Below are 19,549 nucleotides of genomic sequence, written 5' to 3'. Positions count from 1 at the left end.
AGGTATCATTCTATCCCATTTCAGCTGTTAAGTATGTGTCTGACCTGCAGTTTGTCTATCACTATAACTTAAGTCTCTAGCTAACACATAAAGATGAACTTTTAAAAGTTCATCTGTAAATTTGCCTTTTGAACTTAAATTCTGAATGTCTACCCAAATATCTTATGAAAGTGTTCAACACTTATAAGATTAAAATAGCATATTTTTATAGAATCTCTCTCTGATAAACATTTGCTACTTAATACTGAATATTTCATAAACCACAATATATTTAAAAACACTTACATCAATTCAAAGCTATTGGGAGTAGTACCAATAAAATAGCCCCCAGGGCTAAGTCTCTCACACGCATTTCTCAGCATCATGTCAGCCTGCTCATAGGACTCAAATGAGTAATGACAGACAAACTGACAACTGCAGATGTCAAAACACATTTGTGGGTCACGAAATTTGTCAATCAGAAGCTCCTGAAACCAATTAAAATGAGTTAAGATTTTGAGGTAACTACAACACAGATTAAACACTTTTTAGTAAATTAATTTCTAGAATGTAAGGTTTTTCCTTTTCCTCACAATCTTCAACCTATCCTTTCCCTTGTACAATAAAGGACACATGAAAATCATGCAAGTATTCTAGTTTAATAGAATAATTTGATTCCCATTTTTCCAGTATTTAAAAACTGAGGAATTCTGAAATCATGTTTAAAAAATATATCAAATTATGACATTTCAAGTTGATCCTTTCATCACTTGATAGTTAAAATAAAATGACATTCAACAATAACTTGGATTAAAAAACAACACCTGACCTTTGGCATTTTTTAAAAAATGCAAAAATGTTTTAAAGATATTACAACTTTCTGGCATTTATCTTTTTCACTTTCATTTATCTTTTTCACTTTCAAATTTTAAACAAAATGTGTATGATTAAAGGTATCTTTAACAGTTCAATGAACCAATAAGTCAATGAAGAACAAAAAGTTCATGGTGAGACTTTCACCCCTGAAACGCCTCTGCAGTTCTTTATAAGAAATTCAGAAACAGGTGGAAGGTAGGAAAAAACAAACAGGCTCCAATATGCTGAGGAACTAATAAATTACAAGGTGAACAAAACAAAGTATAAGTTCAGTTATATTTCAAAATACTGGAAAATAAATACGTCCAAACAGAAAAGCAACAACTAATTTCAATTAGTTGAATACGTCCAAACAGAAAAGCAACAACTAATTTCAATTCAAATTATTACAAGCAAAAAATTATAAGTGTTCAGTGAGTCATTTAAGGGAAATCTTCATAACAGAATTTCCAGTCTAAAGTGAAAATGCATGTCCCAAGGTTTTTAAAGTTTCAAAACACATTTTAAAAAATGGATGGCCAGGAACCATGACTCATTCCTGTAATCCCAGCACTATGGGAAGCAGGCAGATCACTTGAAATCAGGAGTTTGAGGACGGCCTGGGCAACATGGCAAAACCCTGTCTCTACAAAAAAAAAAAAACACACAAAAATTAGCTGGGAGTGGTGACATGTGCCTGTAGTCCCAGCTACTCAGGAGGCTGGGAGGCAGAATAATTGCTTGAGCCTGGGAGGCAAAGGTTGCAGTGAGGTGAGATCACGCCACTGCACTCCAGCCTGGGTAACAGAGAGAGACCCTGTCTCAAAAAAAAACAGAATAAAAATTTTTGTTAAATAGTAAAAAATGAGTTGATTTTTAAAACAAATTATTTATCCAAACTAAAAATGTAAAAAATAAATTGACCAGAGAAACTGTACCTTTGAGCAGTCAGCAGTTATAAATTCTGCACTGAAAATGTATTCACTATCACGACGATTTTTCATGTCCTCATACCGCTGCTGACACTGTTTGATAGAAACATCAGCAATATCTGAAAGGATGAAAGAGTATTAGTAAGTATCAAGACAGAATGCCAGAAATCTAGACCTTGATCTCAACTGATAAACTCTAGCATGAAAGTCAGCCTTAGTATCAGTAAAAAGGTTTCATTTCCTTTAAAATAAAGGGGCTTTGTTCCAAGGCACATGCCCTATCAGTTTTCAAAAGGAACTAAAAGCTCCTCAATAGGTACTACTGCTAGAAAAGTTATATCACAATTTTTAAACACTTATTCAAAGTAAAAAGCAGAAAGTTATATTCCAATCTGAATTACAAAACCTAGCATTACTAATAAGCCCAGTTTTGGAAATACGAAGTGTATATTTTTATTAAAAAAATGTTATTTACCCTTTTCTCCCCTCCCTCCCCCAACGCCCCCACTGTTTTTGAGACAGAGTCTCGCTTATCATCCAGGCTGGAGTACAGTGGTGTGATCTTGGCTCACTGCAACCTTCGCCTCTGTGGTTCAAGTGATTCTCATACCTTAGCCTCTCGAGTAGCTGGGATCACAGGTGTGTGCCACCATGCCCAGCTAATTTTTTTGTATTTTTGGTAAAGGACAGGGTTTCACCATGTTGGCTAGGCTGGTCTCAAACTCCTGGACTCAAGCGATCCATGCTCCTTGGCCTCCCAAAGTGCTGGGATTATAGGCGTGAGCCACTGTGCTCAGTCTGCCCTTTTCCCTGTTTTAAGGTTCACACTGATGATGCAAAGGCAATGTTAGGTAAAACACTGGGATCTTATCACAAATACAGAGCAGCAGCACTAAATAGTACTGGCAGTACTTCATGTATTCATCACCACTATGCACTAGGCAGGGGAGAAAAGCCAGTTTTATTTAAGAATGCCCTTGATAAAGCAGTGAAAATTAATTTTATTAAACCTGGGCTCTTAAATACACACTTTAAAAAATGATGTGTGATGAAATTGGAAGTAACAAAACATTTCTGCAACCTAACAAAGTTTGATGGTCATCTTCAAGAATAGTACTGATATGCCTGTTCTGAGTTTTGAGCTGTACTGGCCACATTTTTTCTGAGAAAATAATTTTGATTGAACGACTGACAAACTATGGTTACGCAGACTTGATTATCTGGCACACATTTTCTTGAGAATGAACAAAGTGAGCCTGTCACTTAAAGCAAAGTTCCCCAACCCTCAAGCCACAAATGACTACCAATCCATGGCCTGTGAGGAACCAGGCTGCACAGCAAGTGAGTGGCAGGCAAGCTAGGTAGCACACTCTTTATGAGAATCTAACACCTGATAATCCGAAGTGGAATTCCATCTCCTCCTTCTGCGGAAAAACTGTCTTCCATGAAACCAGCCCCTGGTGCCAAAAAGGTTGGGGACTGCTGATTTAAAGGGAAATAAAGCACAGTGTATTTGTTGCCAAAAATAAAACTGACTTTCAAGAACTACAATCCTGAAACACTTGTACTGATCACTGTATGATGAACTTCTTCCCATTAGTTTTCTGATTGGCAGTGATTTTTTGATTCTCAACAATTACAAGATCTGCATAACCTTAGTAAACAATACTTTCCAAATACTATAAAATCATGCAGGAAGTACAAGACAGATCAATGGATTTTAATGTTATACAATACAAAAAGTTCATCAGTAAGGTTTCAGATTCCATATAGTAACTACTATTTAAGAAACTACCACTGATTGAGTTTTGATATAGTAACAAATAGGAATATCTACAATTATCAAAAAATGCTATTTAAATTCTCCTTTATTTTGATTAACCAAAATAAAATCACAACATATTGGATGAAGAAACAGGTGTGAGAATCCAGTTGTCTCCTGAAATTCCAGACTCTAAAGGGATTTGCAAAAATGTAAAAGCCAGCATTCTTAATAAATTTGAATGAACTAAAAAATATTTTCAAAATTCTCAGCTTTAATTTCTAATATAGTAAATATCAGGAGCTACTTACCATAATTACATACAAAAAAGCTTTCTGGGATCCTCAGTAATTTTTAAGTGTACAGGGCTTATAAACCAAAAAATTTGAGAGCTGCTAATTTAGGCAGCACTTCAGTAGTAGGGCTATATATCTCTTTTAACTCACCACATCAGAAAGACGTTGATGTTTGCTTGTCCCACTTCAGTGTTAAGACTGATCACTGGGCTAAGGTAATTGACTGATTCATTCATTACATTCCTATCAACTTTTGCCCTAATGGCTTCAGCAGTAGAAATAAATTATTGCCTAGATCTGTCATTTCATTGAGATTGAAAAAAATGATTTTCTAATTCTATCATTCCTCCTCTATTTATTTGATTTAAAAAAAAAAAAAAAAGGAATTGCCTTTTCCAACTATCTGATTACAAATGTTTGATTCCCTCCTCTTAATTTATAAGTTTCAGAATAGTAAGTTTCTTAGCAACCTCCAAGGGTAAACAATGTTTTTTCTTGATTTGATGTGTCCAACTGCTATTTTTTTTTTCATGTTCAAATTGTTCTATTTTAGCCAATGGAAACCTTTTCTGCCCTTTAGACATGACTCCAATCACCTTTGATAGCTTCATTCCTTTTGGGAAGGAAAAGTTATCCCAAGCTTATTAATCTCATCATAAAACGATGAGGAAACCTGCAACTAAATTTTTTTTTTTTTTTTTTTTTTTTTTGAGATGGAGTCTTGCTCTGTCACCCAGGCTGGAGTGCAATGACTCCATTTTGGCTTACTACAACCTCCACCTCCCGGGTTCAAGCAATTCTCATGCCTTAGCTTCCTGAGTAGCTGGGATTACAGGTATGTAACACTATGCCCAGCTATTTTTTGTATTTTTAGTAGAGACAGGGTTTCACAATGTTGGCCAGGCCGGTCTCAAACTCCTGACTTCAAGTGACCCATCTACCTCATCCTTCTAAAGTATTGGATGACAGGCGTAAGCCACGGCGTTTGGTCCTAATTTTTTTGAAAACCCCATCTCATGCATAGTCCCAGATACCTTGCAATTTGATACGATTCTCATTATTCTCCATCTGCCTGACTACAAATTATACTATCCCATACTATTATTTATCTTACCAGTACAAACTAGCTTGTTAATTCTTCCTTTTTTCCATTTGAGCAAATCTCCACCTTTACCACATCCCAGGTCCAAAACAGTGATATCATGTTTTTTCTTCTGTCGTACCTTTTCCAAAAATTCTCCTAAAAGCGAGAAATCAGTCACAATAAACTACCTCTTCTTCAATTTTACTAAAGTATAAACTGTTACCTCTAATAACCTACTATCTTTTGCCCAATAGTAACATAAATTATCACACACCCATTTATGTAGTTAATCTGTAACTTTTGATAAGTATCTAAAAATATGACTAAGAGCTGATTAATCTGATCTATCATTAAAAAGTATGTATCTGATGTTTTGAAAAATTAAGGCTGGATTTTGAATGTTACTTTCAAAAATGAATTTTAAATAGCAGATATTTAAAATTTGAATTAATGCAAGACAACACAATACTTGTTCAAAATGAGAGAAAAAGCTAAATAACAATGAGAAAAACTTCATAATATTTTGGTAGCTGTCTCTTTTCCATAGCCAGGTGTTTACCTTAGTATACAAATAAGTAAATAAAAGTTGTCATGGAATGATAAAAGAGCTTGATTATTATCAAAGATGTCAGGCCTACTACCAACAGAAATATAAAAACCAGTTAAAAAAAAAAAAGCACTATGTCTTTTAGTTTTAGCAATATCAGAATTTGGTAGACCCCAGTCTACTAAATGACATTAACAGCCAACAAATAAAAGCAGTAGGCCCCCAAACATCAATAGATAAATTGTTCAAACAGCAATTACAGGCATATTAATATTCTCAGGCAAGTTAAGTATTCAACTATTCCAAAATTTGATATAATATTGAATCCTAGATCCATTTTTCTTGTCTTTATCACTGAGTTTAACACTTTCTAGCTCAGGTGTGTCCTATTTTGACGGCTAAAATAACCTGTACAAGTACTTTCACTGCCTGCAGAACCTTAATGTCAACAGAAGCACAAGTGTTCCACAATATTTAACTATCTGCCATGAATCTTAATAGCATAAAAATACCGAAAGAGTAAAAAACAGCAATTATAAAATCTGTTTCTATACGGTAAGACTAATGAGACAGGAAATCAAGAAACTCTTTCAAAAAAGCCTTGATCACATTGAAGAACTGTAGACAACTGTCTACTTACCAAGCTACAGGCACCAAGAAGAAAGAGAAAATGAATGACAAAGAATGAGTCTTGAGAAAGGAAAAATCCAGAAAGAACACATGGCACAGATCACACTGACTGCATTAGGGCATTAAAGACAGGTGCAGACAGCAAAGCATACATCAAGAGAGCTGCTAGAATAGCTGAAGAAGGAATACCCTGTATATTCTGAGAGAAAATTTTGCCAAGTCTGACTTCAGTCCTTTAAAAAAAATACCTCTTTTCTGATTATAAAAATAATACACGTAACAATGTGGAAAATATGAACTCAAAAAAGTTATTCAATAAAAAACATGAATAATAATTCATAAACAAATCCAGTAAGTTATCTGCATCACTGAGGATAATGAAAGAAGAGAATGGCTAAAAAGAAATTAGGATGGGGGTCAAGCGAGAACCTTGTGAGTAAAGGCTGAAAATGCCATTACATTAATCCTAAAAAAAAAAAAAAAAAATTGAACACTCATTTAGCCTAAGCTTACACACAGCGAAGTCAAATAAATCATATTTTAACATATGAATGTTAAAAACAAGTGAGTGTGCTCAAAATAAGCCTAGTTAGTTCCTATTTCCAATACTTCTCAGAATGGGTAATTTATCTTTGAAAATTAGTAAATTATCAAAACTAGGAGGAAAAACCACTTGATTCTTCCTAGCATAATTAAGAAAGCATCCTCACTTCTTCTCTGACTGGCTTGAAAAAAATATCTTTATTATGAAAAATTTTAAAACACACCACTTTTTAAAGTTCATATACAGAGCAATAATTATATTCCTTTTTTTCACCCCATCTTATGGTACTGAAAAGAACTGTATTCTGAATCATATTTTTTCCTGCTCACTTTCATTTTAATTTCAAAGGTGAGTTTCCATAGATAAAATGTTGGCTCAATAAAGTTGAATGTCTATCTATCCTCAAGGTAATACACATGATCTTTATCAACTAACTGAAGGCCTAGAGGTAAAAAAATCAAGATACTATCTACTTCTTGACTTAATGAAACCTGAATGGTTAACCAGCAATATGCAGCTGCTCCAAAACTATCAAGGTGAAATAAAATCATTACTTAACAGTACTAGGTAATCTTAATTAAGGTGCCTAAAAAAAAGCATGTTGCCTTCTGAAAGCCTGATTAACATAATCAATTAAACACTCAGTAAAATCTTACACAGTCAACCAAAAATAAATATTAAAAGAATTTATCTTCAAGACCTAGTCTTGGCTCTAGCTTGACAGAGTGAGTCTATCAAAGTTTGATAATTAAATGAACAGTAATTAAAGACTCAGTAGCTTGGTATTGGTTAAACCAGTGGGGAGAAAAAAAGCAAACATAAGCTAAAATGAAAAACTGCAAGCTAAACAGCAAAAAACAATCATACCAATGAGAACACTTTTCATCCAATTATTAAAGTTTCTTAGGTAAAAAATACGACTTTGACTACGCTTTTCCAAACCAACTTCCTGAAGTTCATTGTAATGGGCAGCCACGGCTGAGCTGTGTCCTTCTTCTAGATTCTGAAAATAAAAGAAAATAAAAAATTAAGGATCAGAACATGGGAAAAATAAGCCTCAGAACATCTGACCTGTGAATGGATAAACTACTACTAGAATTAGTAAACTTCACTAAGTAATGGCAATTAACCACAGAAGTCTCACTCGTTAGCATTAGACGTAAGATTTGTTTTCTGTGTCCCTATATATCAGTCCATTTTAATGCTGCTGATAAAGACATACCCGAGACTGGGTAATTTATAAAGAAAAAGAGGTTTCATGGACCCACAGTTCCATGTGGCTGGGGAGGTCTCACAATCATGGTGGAAGGTGAAAGGCAGGTCTTACATGGTGGCAGGTAAGAGAGAATGAGAGCCAAGTGAAAAGGGAAAACCCTTATAAAACCATCAAATCTCATGAGACTTATTCACTAACTGGAGAACAGTATGGGGGAAGAGCACACTTGATTCAATTATCTCACACCAGGTCCCTCCCACACATGTGGGAATTATGAGAGCTAAAATTCAAGATGAGATCTGGGTGGAGACACACCCAAACCATATCCCCCAATTTTGAAAAACATCTCTAGGTTTAAAATTTTCATTTTGATCTTTCATCTGTATAATTTTGGTGTCAATGTTTTAATAAACCCAGTACTCTTTCAGAGTTCTAATTTATTCAGCTTAATAAATGATAGTCAGTGTTCAGTGTTTCTACAAGGAAATAAAATAGGAATAAGCTATAAGTATATTATTATAAAGCTGTTGTGACAATTAAATAAGATAAAGTATATAAAGAGATTAGGGCTGGGCACAGTGGCTCACGCTTATAAACTTAGCACTTTGGGAGGCCCAGGCAGGAGGATCACTGAGGTTAGGAGTTCAAGACCAGCCTGGCCAACAAGGTGAAACTCCATCTCTACTAAAAATATAAAAATGAGCTGGGCATGGTGGTGCACACCTGTAATTCCAGCTACTTGGGAGGCTGAGGTAGGAGAATCGCTTGAACCCTGGAGGAGGAGGTAGTGGTGAGCCGAGATTAGGCCACTGCACTCCAGCATGGGCGACAGAGTGAGACTCTGCCTCAAAAAAAAATGAAAAAAAAAAAAAAAGAGATTAGCATTCAGTGTTTCAGTGTTAGTGATTTCTATCATGATAATGCCATTATTTACGTTATATGTAACCCAACGGTTTTCAATTTTGTGTTTCCTGAGGCCCTAGGAATCCTGTAAAATTGACATGATAGGTAAAGGGCTTCAGATCCTCCTCCTTCCCTTTTCAGCCAAAGTGCTGAATCTCACTGATATGCTGAAAGCCTTTAAGCAAATCCTTCACTCATTTTACATAACAGGTTTAAGTGTAAGATTTTCACTAGAAAAAGGGGTTCTGGGACTAGTAAAAGTTTGAAAACTATGTTTAAAATACAAGCTCCAGGCCAGGTGCAGTGGCTCACACCTGTAATCCCAGCACTTTGGGAGGCCAAGATGGGCAGATCACAAGGTCAGTAGTTCAGGACCAGCCTGGCCGATATGGTGAAACCCCGTTTCTACTAAAAATACAAAAATTAGCCAGGCATGGTAGTGGGCACCTATAGTCCCAGCTACTTGGGAGGCTGAGGCAGGAGAATTGCTTGAACACAGGAGACAGAGTTTGCCGTGAGCCAAGATCACACCATTGCACTCCAGCCTGGGTGACAGAGTGAGACTGTCTCAAAAAATACAAGCTCCTCTCTGTTGTAAGAATTCATACTCCGTTAATGACAAAAGCCTCACTTATTAGTCACTTTCCTCATAAGGGTCAATGGTACAATTTTATTCACTCATTAAAGTACTCTTTTTCTCTAACTCCAGATTCTGCCTCAAATTCCTTTCTAATGTGCTATTTCTAGAAGAAAGCAACTTGCTCTATAATATCCTTCCTAAATATTAGGCACTTGCAATTTACTTAACTAAAACTGTATGTTAAATACATTAACAAGAAGTTGAAAACAGTTTAAGAAATTACATTAAAGGGATGTAAAGCTAGGTATGATTTTAAAAGTTATCCCTTTAATTGATAACTTCTGACAAAAAAAACTGTAGATGAACACCTAATAAAAAAGGAAAATAGGTAAATCATTTGGATGACATACTCTAGTCTTTTTAAAAATACCAACAAAGAGCAAACCAACTTTCAAGTTTCTAGTTATAGGAGAGGAGGACTGTTTATGCTCAGGAGGTTGAGGCTGCCACGAGCTTCGAACCTGCACTCCAGCCTAGGCGACAGTGCAAGACCCCATCTCAAAAAAAAAAACAAAAAAAAAAAAACCATTTCTAGCTATGTAAGATTCTAAAATAAAATAAAAATGATCTCATTAGAGAATAAAAACAAACAAAAACCCAAAAAAATCTATCTCATTAGCAGGTGATGTTGCACCTTAACAAAGACCATGAGTTAAAAGCCTACTCTGTCTTAAGACCATATCTATTAAAAATAGAACATTCTTGGCCAGGCACAATGGCTCATGCCTGTAATCCCAGCACTTTGGGAGGCTGAGGCAGGGGATCACGAGGTCAGGAGACTGAGCCATCCTGGCCAACATGGTAAGACCCTGTCTCCACTAAAAATACAAAAATTAGCTGGGTGTGGTGGCACACACCTGTAGTCCCAGCTACTCGGGAGGCTGAGACAGGAGAAATGCTTGAACCCAGGAGGCAGAGGCTGCAGTGAGCTGAGAGTGTGCCACTGCACTCCAGCCTGGGTGACAGAGTGAGACTCCGTCTCAAAAAAAAAAAAAAATTCTTAAGCTATTATGTCAAAACCAGAATGATTCCACAGGTGTTCCACATTTCAAACTTACATATTCTATTATGAATAAAAGAAAATACACTGAACATACTTTCTGCTTTTCAGGAACATCCTCAAGTGCTATTTTCCTCTTATTTTGAGTGCCATCTCCAGTAGAAGATTCATCTTTTGGAACATCCTCAGTTTCTCTTTTTCTTTTCTCTGAATTGTCTTCATCGTCACCAGAATCTTTTTTCTCTGGGACAATTTCGGAATCAAGTTTTCTCCTCTTGGATGGAGTGTCTTCCCCACAACTAGAACTTTCCTTTATAAAATCATCTTCAAACACTTTTCTCTTTCTTGCTGTGTCTACTTGCCCACAGACAGGAGTCTTTTCAGAAAGCCCAGTTCCAGAAGCTGTTGTGTTTTCATTAATACGGAACGAAGACTCTGTTTCAGAATTTGCTGATGCTTTAGCCTGTTCGAGAGACATCTTTTCATATTCCTCTGCTTTTGTAGAATTTGCCATTTATGATTACTTGAAATGATGGTGAAACTTCATGAACCAAAACTGGAATGGCAAAAAAAAAAAAAAAAATTATACTACTTGTAAACACTAATGCTAAGACTTTAAAACAATTTTAAGTAGAATTTGACTAACTAGGAGTCTTTAAAAAATCTCATTGTAGAGAGAATATTTAAAAATGCTAATTGATATTATGTATGAATTTCTGAATATGGTAGTACTAATTATAATCCCTCCAAAGTTTTACAATCTTATTCATAAAAGTCACCGTTGGCATTAAAGCTGACAAATGAAGTGGAGATACATACACATGCACTAGTTCCCTTTCTGTTCTGATTCTCACCCTACAACCTTGGTTACCAAACTGTATGGTTGGCACCATAACAAACAGGCACCAAAGGACCTAACATGTGGAAGATAATCACAGAAACTATCAGGTTTAAGTACAGCACAGTTCCAACGACAGAGACTGTACATAGATTGTACTAGATACCTTTCAGTGACTTTGTGAAGCTCAGATTTTGGTATCACAGAAATTCAAGGTGAAACAGGAAATGAGGTTAGTGGTGCCTAATCTGATTTCAAGGCTTGAAGCTGTACAGTACCCAATAGGTTCACATATCCTGTTAGCAAGGAATTGTGACTAATCAAGAATAAAACACAAACATTACCTTCTCCCCCAATTTATGTGTATTAAGTTTTTAACAGACAGAAAATTGTTAGAACATAAATACTTTTAAATTCTTTGGGGGTGAAGTACTTAATAAATGGAACTGTTATATTTATTTTGGCCTATGGACACTAAAAGCATCAAGAACAGAAAAAGTTTGGGACTCTACAGCAAGAACTTCTGAAATCATATTTCATAATGGGTGTCCCAATTAGGTTGAAAGTGGAGAGAAGAAATGGCTTTAGAAAAGTTTCAGGACTCAGCAAGCAGTTTGATGACCACTAAGTCTCTTTCAAATATGTTTTTGTACCTACATAAGATGGGAAAGAGAGAAATAACTGAACTATCTATTGGGCAAGAATCATGGTGGTTCATTTATTAAGCCATTCAACAAATTTACTGACCTTCTACTACAGAGAAGCTCAATGTAAATTATAGTTTCAAGATGTTTAGAGCATATATACCACTATTAAAATGTTAAACTTTTGGCCAGGTGAGTTGGCTCACACCTGTAATCCCAACACTTTGGGAGGCCGAGGTGGGCGGATCATGAGGTCAGGAGCTCAAGACCAGCCTGGCCAACACAGTGAAACCCCATCTCTACTAAAAAATTAGCCAGGCATGATGGTGGGCACCTGTAATCCCAGCTACTCGGGAGACTGAGGCAGGAAAATCACTTGAATCTGGGAGGCGGAGGTTGCAGTGAGCACAGATTGGGCGACAGTGGGAGACTCTGTCTTTAAAAAAAAAAAAAAAAAAAAAAAAAAGTTAAGCTTTTGCAGGGCACAGTGGCACACACTTGTAATCCCATCACTTTTGGGGGCCAAGGTAGGCAGACTGCTTGGCCTCTGGAGTTCAAGACCAGCCTGGGTAACATGGCAAAACCCCATCTCTACAAAAAATAGCTGGGCCTGGTAGAACACGCCTTAGTCCCAGTTACTCAGGAAGCTGAAGGAGGAGGATCGCTTGAGCCCAGAAAGTCTGGGCTGTCGTGAGCCGTGATTGTGCCACTGCACTCCAGCCTAGGCAACAAAGCTTAAAAACAACAACAACAACAAAAGCTTTGTCATGAAAGAAGTATTTGTGCTTTAAAAAAAAAAAAGCCTTTTGAATAAAGAAAAAGAAAAAGAAAGCAAGTTGCTTAAAGGAACGGGTAACAGGTCACTATGAACGGGTAAGGGTTTCAAGGGTTACGAGCTTTCACTACCCACCATTTGAGGTAACAAAATCCAAGAGGTGCCAAATAGAACTGAATCAGAGAACAACAAAAACAAATCAGAAAAGTAATTTTCAGAATAACTACTTAAAAACATTATCTAGAAAAACCAGCTACTGCCTTATCAAATTTCTATTTCTCCTCCTCTGCCATTGATTTCCTAATGCAAATTGGCTTTAAATTCAATTAAAGCAATGTGATTTACCTTTAGTTATCATTATTAACTAAAATTAGTAGAGATTTAAGCATGAATTTCACTTATCTCATCTACTTTTATGAAACCACAGATGTGACATAAAAACATAATTATATCAGAAGAAATCAATGACACAGAATTCCAGATGACCACAAAAATGAATACCAATGTTTAAAACCAAGCATCATGTTTATAGCCAATCCGTTTCATCAAAGGTGCCAAGAACGTACATGGGGAAAAGACAGTCTCTTCAAAAAATGGTGCTGGAAAATCTAGACCAGTATCTCTCACCATATGAAAAAAATCAAATCAAAATGAATTAAAAACTTAAATTTAATGCCCGAAACTATGAAACTACTTGAAAAATAGTGTGGAAATGCTTCAGGACACTGGTCTGGGCAAAGATTTTTGTGGTAAGACCTCAAAAGCACAGGCAACAAAAGCAAAAATTGAAAATGGGATTATATCAAGCTAAAAACTTCTGCACAGTGAAGGAAGCAACAGAGTGAAGAGAAAATCTACAGAATGGGAGAAAATATCTGCAAAACCATTCATCTGATAGTGGATTCACAACCAGAATATAGAAGAAACTCAACTCAATAGCAAAAAAAAAAGGAACAATCCTACTACAAATGGGAAAAAGATCTGAATGGACATTTCTTAAAAGACACACAGGCTGGGCATGGTGGCTCATGCCTGTAAATCCCAGCACTTTGGGAGGCTGAGGCAGGTGGATCACACGGTCAGGAGTTTGAGACCAACCTGACCAACATGGTGAGACCTCGTCTCTACTAAAAATACAAAAGCTAGCCAGGCGTGGTGGCACATGCCTGTAATCTCAGATACTCAGGAGGCTGAGGAAGGAGAATCGCCTGAAACCGGGAGGCAGAGGTTGCAGTGAGTGGAGATCACACCACTGCACTCCAGCCTGGTAAACAGACTGAAACTCTATCTCAAAAAAAAAAAAAAAAAGCCAACAGGTATATATATATATATATATAATGCTCACAAGCACTAATACCAGGGAAATACAAGTCGAAACCACAATGTGATACCATCTAATCTCAGTTAAAATGACTTTTATCAGAAAGATTTTATAAAAATGGATGCTGAGAGGCCGGGCGCGGTGGCTCAAGCCTGTAATCCCAGCACTTTGGGAGGCCGAGGCGGGTGGATCACGAGGTCGAGAGATCGAGACCATCCTGGTCAACGTGGCGAAATCCCGTCTCTACTAAAAATACAAAAAATTAGCTGGGCATGGTGGCGTGTGCCTGTAGTCCCAGCTACTCAGGAGGCTGAGGCAGGAGAATTGCTTGAACCCAGGAGGCGGAGGTTGCAGTTGCGGTGAGCCGAGATCGTGCCATTAAAAAAAAAAAAAAAAAAAAAAAAAAAAAAAAAAAAAAAAAAAAATGGATGCTGAGGCAGGCACGATGTCTCATGCCTATAATACCAGCAATTAGGGAAGGCTGAGATGGGCAGACCACTTAAGGTCAGGAGTTTGAGAACAGCCTGGCCAACCTGGTGAAACCCCATCTCTACAAAAAATACAAAAATTAGCTGTGCGTCATGGTCTGTGCTTGTAATCCCAGCAATTTAGGGGGCTGAGGCATGAGAATAGCTTGAATCTGGGAGGTGGAGTTTGTAGTGAGCCCAGATCGAGCCACTGCACTCCAGCCTGGGTAACAGAGAGAGACTCTGTCCCAAAAAAATTAAATTAAATTAAATTACATTAAAAAAAAAAAAAGGATGCTGGTGAGGATGCAGAAAAGTTGCAGTGTTAGAGGTAATGTAAATTAGCACAACCATTAATTTACACACTGGAAAAGGTATGGAGGTTCTTCAAAAAACTACAAATAGAACTACTGTTATTTAGATGAGTTTCTTCTATATTCTGGTTTTTAATCCCCTGTGAGATGAATAGTTTCGCAAATTTGGGTACAGATCCAAAAGAAGGGAAATCAGTATATCTAAGAAACATCTGCAGTCTCAAGTTTATTCACAGCAGTCAAGATATGGAATCAACCTAAGTGTCCATCAACAAATGAATAAAGAAAATGTGGCATATATACACAATGGAATATTAATCGGTCTTTTAATTATTTTACAATCTCAAAGTAAAATAATTAAAATACTCCAAAGGGACGAGAGCTATCCCTCAGAATCCTCGAGGAGAAACCTTCGAGAGGTGGTCGACTGACATCGGGATGGATATGCGATAAATAACCACATGGACATTTCGACTTGCCACAGTCACACCTCCGAAGCAAGCTAAGTCCCTGCATCATTTCAGTTCCTCAGGGTACGACACAGCAGGCCGCCAGGATAAACCCCAAGCAGGATAAGCCCTAAGCCCCGGCCCGAGAAGGGCGCAGAAGCGAGAAAGGACTTCTCCAGCCAAGTTCACCGCCTCCGTCATTCGCGCGGCCTCTTACTCAACCTCTAGCTAATGTTTCCGAAGCGCAGCTCCAGACAAACCTGTGGACCCCCCACCTTCCCGAGCACAGCCCTGGGGCACGCGCTGGAGCTGCTCTTCAGACTTCTTCTCCCACCCCGGGCTCGCTCGGTCTGGAGTATCAACAGCGCCCGACCACCCCTAAGAGTTCCCGTTTTGCTTTGCACTGAAGGGACAAGGAGATAGACCCACGTGGCAGGTACTAAAGCACAGGTCTAATGCGAAGTGCCGCATGTCAGGAGCGGGAGTGCCGCTTCCTCCTCCTCCACGGCGGCCGAGGGGTAAACACAAAGAAATGAAGGGCCGGCGTTCCAGCCACACTCACCAGCACAGCCAAACGCAATTCTGTTTGCGGAAACGGCGGCCCGCGCCACGCGTGTCTTGTTACGTCACTTCCGGGAGTGCGACCATCACATGGCGCCTCTCTGGCTAGAGTGCCGCGGCGCACGTTCTCCGCGCCGGAACTACGAGTCCCGACGTGCTGCGCGCGGCAGGCAGAAGCTGCGCTGAGCGGGCGCGGGCGGCCGCGAGCACGTTGCTAGTGGGCGCGGTGGCGGGGCCGGAGGTGGTAGGGGGCAAGAGTCCGCCCGAGCCCCGCGGGTTCCGGCGCCCGGACCCACGCTCGGCCGGGTTGCTCTGCTGAGTGACACCACCGTGGCATCCAAGGAGCTTTCCCTCCAGCTTGCGCGGCGGGAAGCAGCGGCGGTGGCGGCCTCAGCGTCCTAAGAGGTAGCATGGGCCCCAGACCTCTGTGGGACAGCGGGAGAGGTCTAGAGGGCACCTTCAACCCTGGGCGTGTGTCGGAGAGCTGACTCGCGGCGCTAACCTGGCAATTGCTCCGCGCGCGCGGCTCCTCGAGCTGTGGCGGTGTCCGCCCGCCAGACTGGGGTGGTCCTCAATGCCGACCCCACCGCCCCCGGCGGCCTAGAGAGGTCACTCCAGCCCTTCCGGGTCGAGCTTGTGTCCTGGCTAATCTTGTTTTGGGGACTGGTTTTCAGCCTTCTCCGCTGTAACCCTTTACCGTCTTCTCTTCCTTTCCTCTGAAGCCAGTTGAAGAGGGGCCTGAAGTGCACGCGGTCGGAGTGGTTTTAAAAATTAGTCTTTTCCTACTTACTAGGGACTGGTACATCTGTCCTTACCGCCGTGTTTGGGAAGCCACAAGAGACCATTCCGATCTGTTAGATTTTGAGAAAAGGGGCAACCTATACCTGTTTTTGAAAAATACATAACGGTGCATTAACTCTGCATGGGCTGAACTTTGGCAGAGTGTGGTTTGGGGGAGACAACAGACTTTTTTTGGCCATCACACCAGATTTCTACTGGGGAGTGAAAGTGCCTACTGTACTGAAACTTGAAAGCTTCATAGTTGAGGACTTTCAACCTGAGATTAGGGCCAAAACTACCTGTGGATAGATGATTGATGCGTGTACTTATTAATGTCGTGTGTCAACACGTCCCCACCCTAAGGGTGTAAAACTGATCAGATTTACGATCCATCTTGAATTACTCCTTACTAAAATTGATTCCTTTAAAACAGCTTTGAAAATACGCTTTACCAGCCTGCCTTCTTGTCAGTAGACACAGGTATATTAATGAATAGACCTGGTTTGGGGAAAGGCAGCATTTCCAGCATGTACTATCCAATCTGGTCACTTGTAAATTGTGGGCATTAGCCCATGTGAGGTTGTTGACCCCTTACAAACTTTGAACCAAGAATGAGGCCCAGTTTTCACAAATAAGGATGAGCCATCAATTTCAGATGACTGCTTGCATTTGTTATTATATGAAATGAGCTAGGTTGAGAGTTAATCTCATTTCATGAATATTGACAACTGCAAAGGAGTAGGTATTAGGGATCGAATCCATTGTACGCATATTCAAGCATTAGAACCAGGCAATTACTTTTGCTGGTTCTGATGGTTACGTTTCTTGAGGTAATTGCTGTTGTAGTTTTACAGAAAATGAGTGTAATTTTGACTTTTAAAAACATGTTGTCATTAGATTAAAAGCCTCTTAACTATGTGTTTATGAAAACTCCATGTGATTGTGCATGTGATATATAGATATTATATTTTTCAGTTTTTATAGAACTTAGCTAGAAGTCATGTAAATTCTGTTGAGAATAGAGGAAAGGTTTCTTGAAAGCAGTTAATCTAAGAAGTAAATGAACCAGATAAAAATGATTTAAAAGTTACCATTGATGTTATTTTCCCCCCATTATTACCTGTGTAATCTCTGGTTTTCTGGACATTAACATAATAATAGCTAATACTTTAGTAACTTCTCTGTGTTCTGTGTGTGTGTCAAGCTTAGTACTTCATTCATTTGTACTCGTTTAATTCTTTCTTTCTTTCTTTCTTTCTTTCTTTCTTTTTTTTGAGATGGAGTGTCGCTCTGTAGCCCAGGCTGGAGTGCAGTGGTGAGGTCTCAGCTCACTGCAAACTCCATCTCCTGGGCGTGTGTCAGCCCTGGGGTTGAAGCAGTTCTCCTTCCTCAGTCTCCTGAGTGTCTGGGATTACAGGTGCACACCACCACGCCTGGCTAATTTTTGTATTTTTAGTAGAGACCAGGTTTCACCAGGTTGGTCAAGCTGGTCTCCTGACCTCCTGATCTGCCCACCTCCCAAAGTGCTGGGATTACAGGCATGAGCCACCCCTCGGGGCTTACTGCTTATGAGTGTTTTGTTTTACAGGTGAGGGTTAAGTAACTTGGCCAAAATGATGCAGATTTTAAGTAGTGGAATCAGGATTTGGATTCAGGCAGTCTGGCTCATTGGCCAGACTCTGCTAATAATGCAACAGTGCCGGCTAGAAGGTCATACTCAGAACTGGAAATTGTCTAGCATATCCTAGATTTTCAGAAAGTATTTTGATACTTTTTAATGCCTGGGTTATTATGTCCAGAGATAAAATAGTCAGGTAAGGATGTTATCTTGCCAGAATGTGAGCTCCACCAACACAAGGAAAGAACATGCAGGATTTATTTCAACCCATTTGTAAGAAGTGAGAGCACATCTCTTAGAGGTATAATTTTAAAGTATGATTTCTGTTGTAGAGTTGAAGATAATACTTTTGAAACATGAAGATTGTTTCGAAAATGTAGATACAATGTTATAGTTTCCTAAGACAATGTAATGTGAAGGCAGGCAAGAGAGGTGGTTCATGGAAACTTTGTTTCTCTAAATAGTTTTGGAGGAAAGACTTAATCTGTTCCACTCAGGAGAGTATTCCTACTGAAATTTCATGTGTCTTTCTGGAGCAAATAAAATATTCTTGTTTAAAGGGTTGTTCTTTCAGTTGAAAATAAGATTTTGTTGAGAAATCCACAAGTGTGCTGTGTGTGATGATTAGTTTTATGTCAGTTTACCTAGTTATTTAAACAAATACTAATCTGCGTGATGCTGTGATGATATTCTGAAGATGTGGTTAACATCTATAATCAGTTGACCTGAACTAAAGAATATTACCCAAAATAATGTGGGTGGGCCTCATTTAATCAATTGAAGGCTGAAAGAGCCAAAACTGAGGTGTCCTGAAGAAGACAGTAGTTTCCTCAAGGCTACAGCATCAATTCCTGCCTGAGTTTACTGTATGTATATCTACCCTACACATTTCGAAGTTGCTAGCTTCTACAATTGTGTGAGCCAGTTCCTTAAAATACCAGTATCTCAATATCTGTCTACATGTAGATGTAGATATTTATGTTTTTATCTACATCTATGTTTTATTCCTATCAGTTCTGTATATCTGGAGAGCCCTGAGTGATTCAAATTTGGGTGCTGGGAGTGGTTCTAGTTAGCAGAATCTTAAGGATGAGTTTTCAGAATTGATTATAGTGTTTCTGGAGTTGATTTTCTAACCTGATAAGATTTAAAGGCAATAATGAGTATTCCCAGTAGAAAAGAGGACTCTGATAGTCCATGGTGTGATATGATAATGGAGATATGCAAAAGATCACTATTGGATACTCCCACTCCTGCTTATAGACAACAACAAGATTCAGAACAATCAGCTTTTTGGTACCTTAGAACATTTAAATCAACTTAATGAGTATAATCTTGGTTGGTTGCTCTTAATTGTGCTGGATGAAGTGAGAAAAGAAAAGGATGATCCCAGC

At 38.7% G+C, this 19,549-nt stretch overlaps 2 protein-coding genes across 7 annotated transcripts in view; one reads left to right on the top strand and one right to left on the bottom strand.

Annotated features, from left to right (window-relative positions):
• The window catches only part of RNMT (RNA guanine-7 methyltransferase), a 34,587-nt gene extending 18,729 nt beyond the window's left edge, over positions 1–15,858 (bottom strand). For 2 of the 3 annotated variants that reach the window (XR_012513191.1, XM_003924881.4), the window contains exons 1-6: positions 15,759–15,858; positions 10,486–10,944; positions 7,497–7,632; positions 4,939–5,064; positions 1,773–1,885; positions 286–467 (exon numbers count right to left, since the gene is read on the bottom strand). Coding sequence is in view for 1 of the 3 variants with exons in the window: in XM_003924881.4 (XP_003924930.1) it covers positions 286–467; positions 1,773–1,885; positions 4,939–5,064; positions 7,497–7,632; positions 10,486–10,902 (974 nt within the window). In the remaining 2 variants the exon portion in view is untranslated. The other variant, XR_012513192.1, reaches the window with a different exon arrangement.
• Positions 15,859–15,918: 60 nt separating this feature from the next.
• The window catches only part of FAM210A (family with sequence similarity 210 member A), a 53,026-nt gene continuing 49,395 nt past the window's right edge, over positions 15,919–19,549 (top strand). For all 4 annotated transcript variants that reach the window (XM_003924877.4, XM_039463615.2, XM_074383801.1 and 1 more), the window contains exon 1: positions 15,919–16,162. The gene's annotated coding sequence lies outside the window, so the exon portion shown is untranslated. The remainder of the gene's footprint in view (positions 16,163–19,549) is intronic.

This window comes from Saimiri boliviensis, chromosome 13 (assembly GCF_048565385.1).
Source record: "Saimiri boliviensis isolate mSaiBol1 chromosome 13, mSaiBol1.pri, whole genome shotgun sequence".
Taxonomy (NCBI): domain Eukaryota; kingdom Metazoa; phylum Chordata; class Mammalia; order Primates; family Cebidae; genus Saimiri; species Saimiri boliviensis.
Note: the sequence above shows the minus strand (reverse complement) of the source record. Positions and strands in the feature narration are given on the sequence as shown.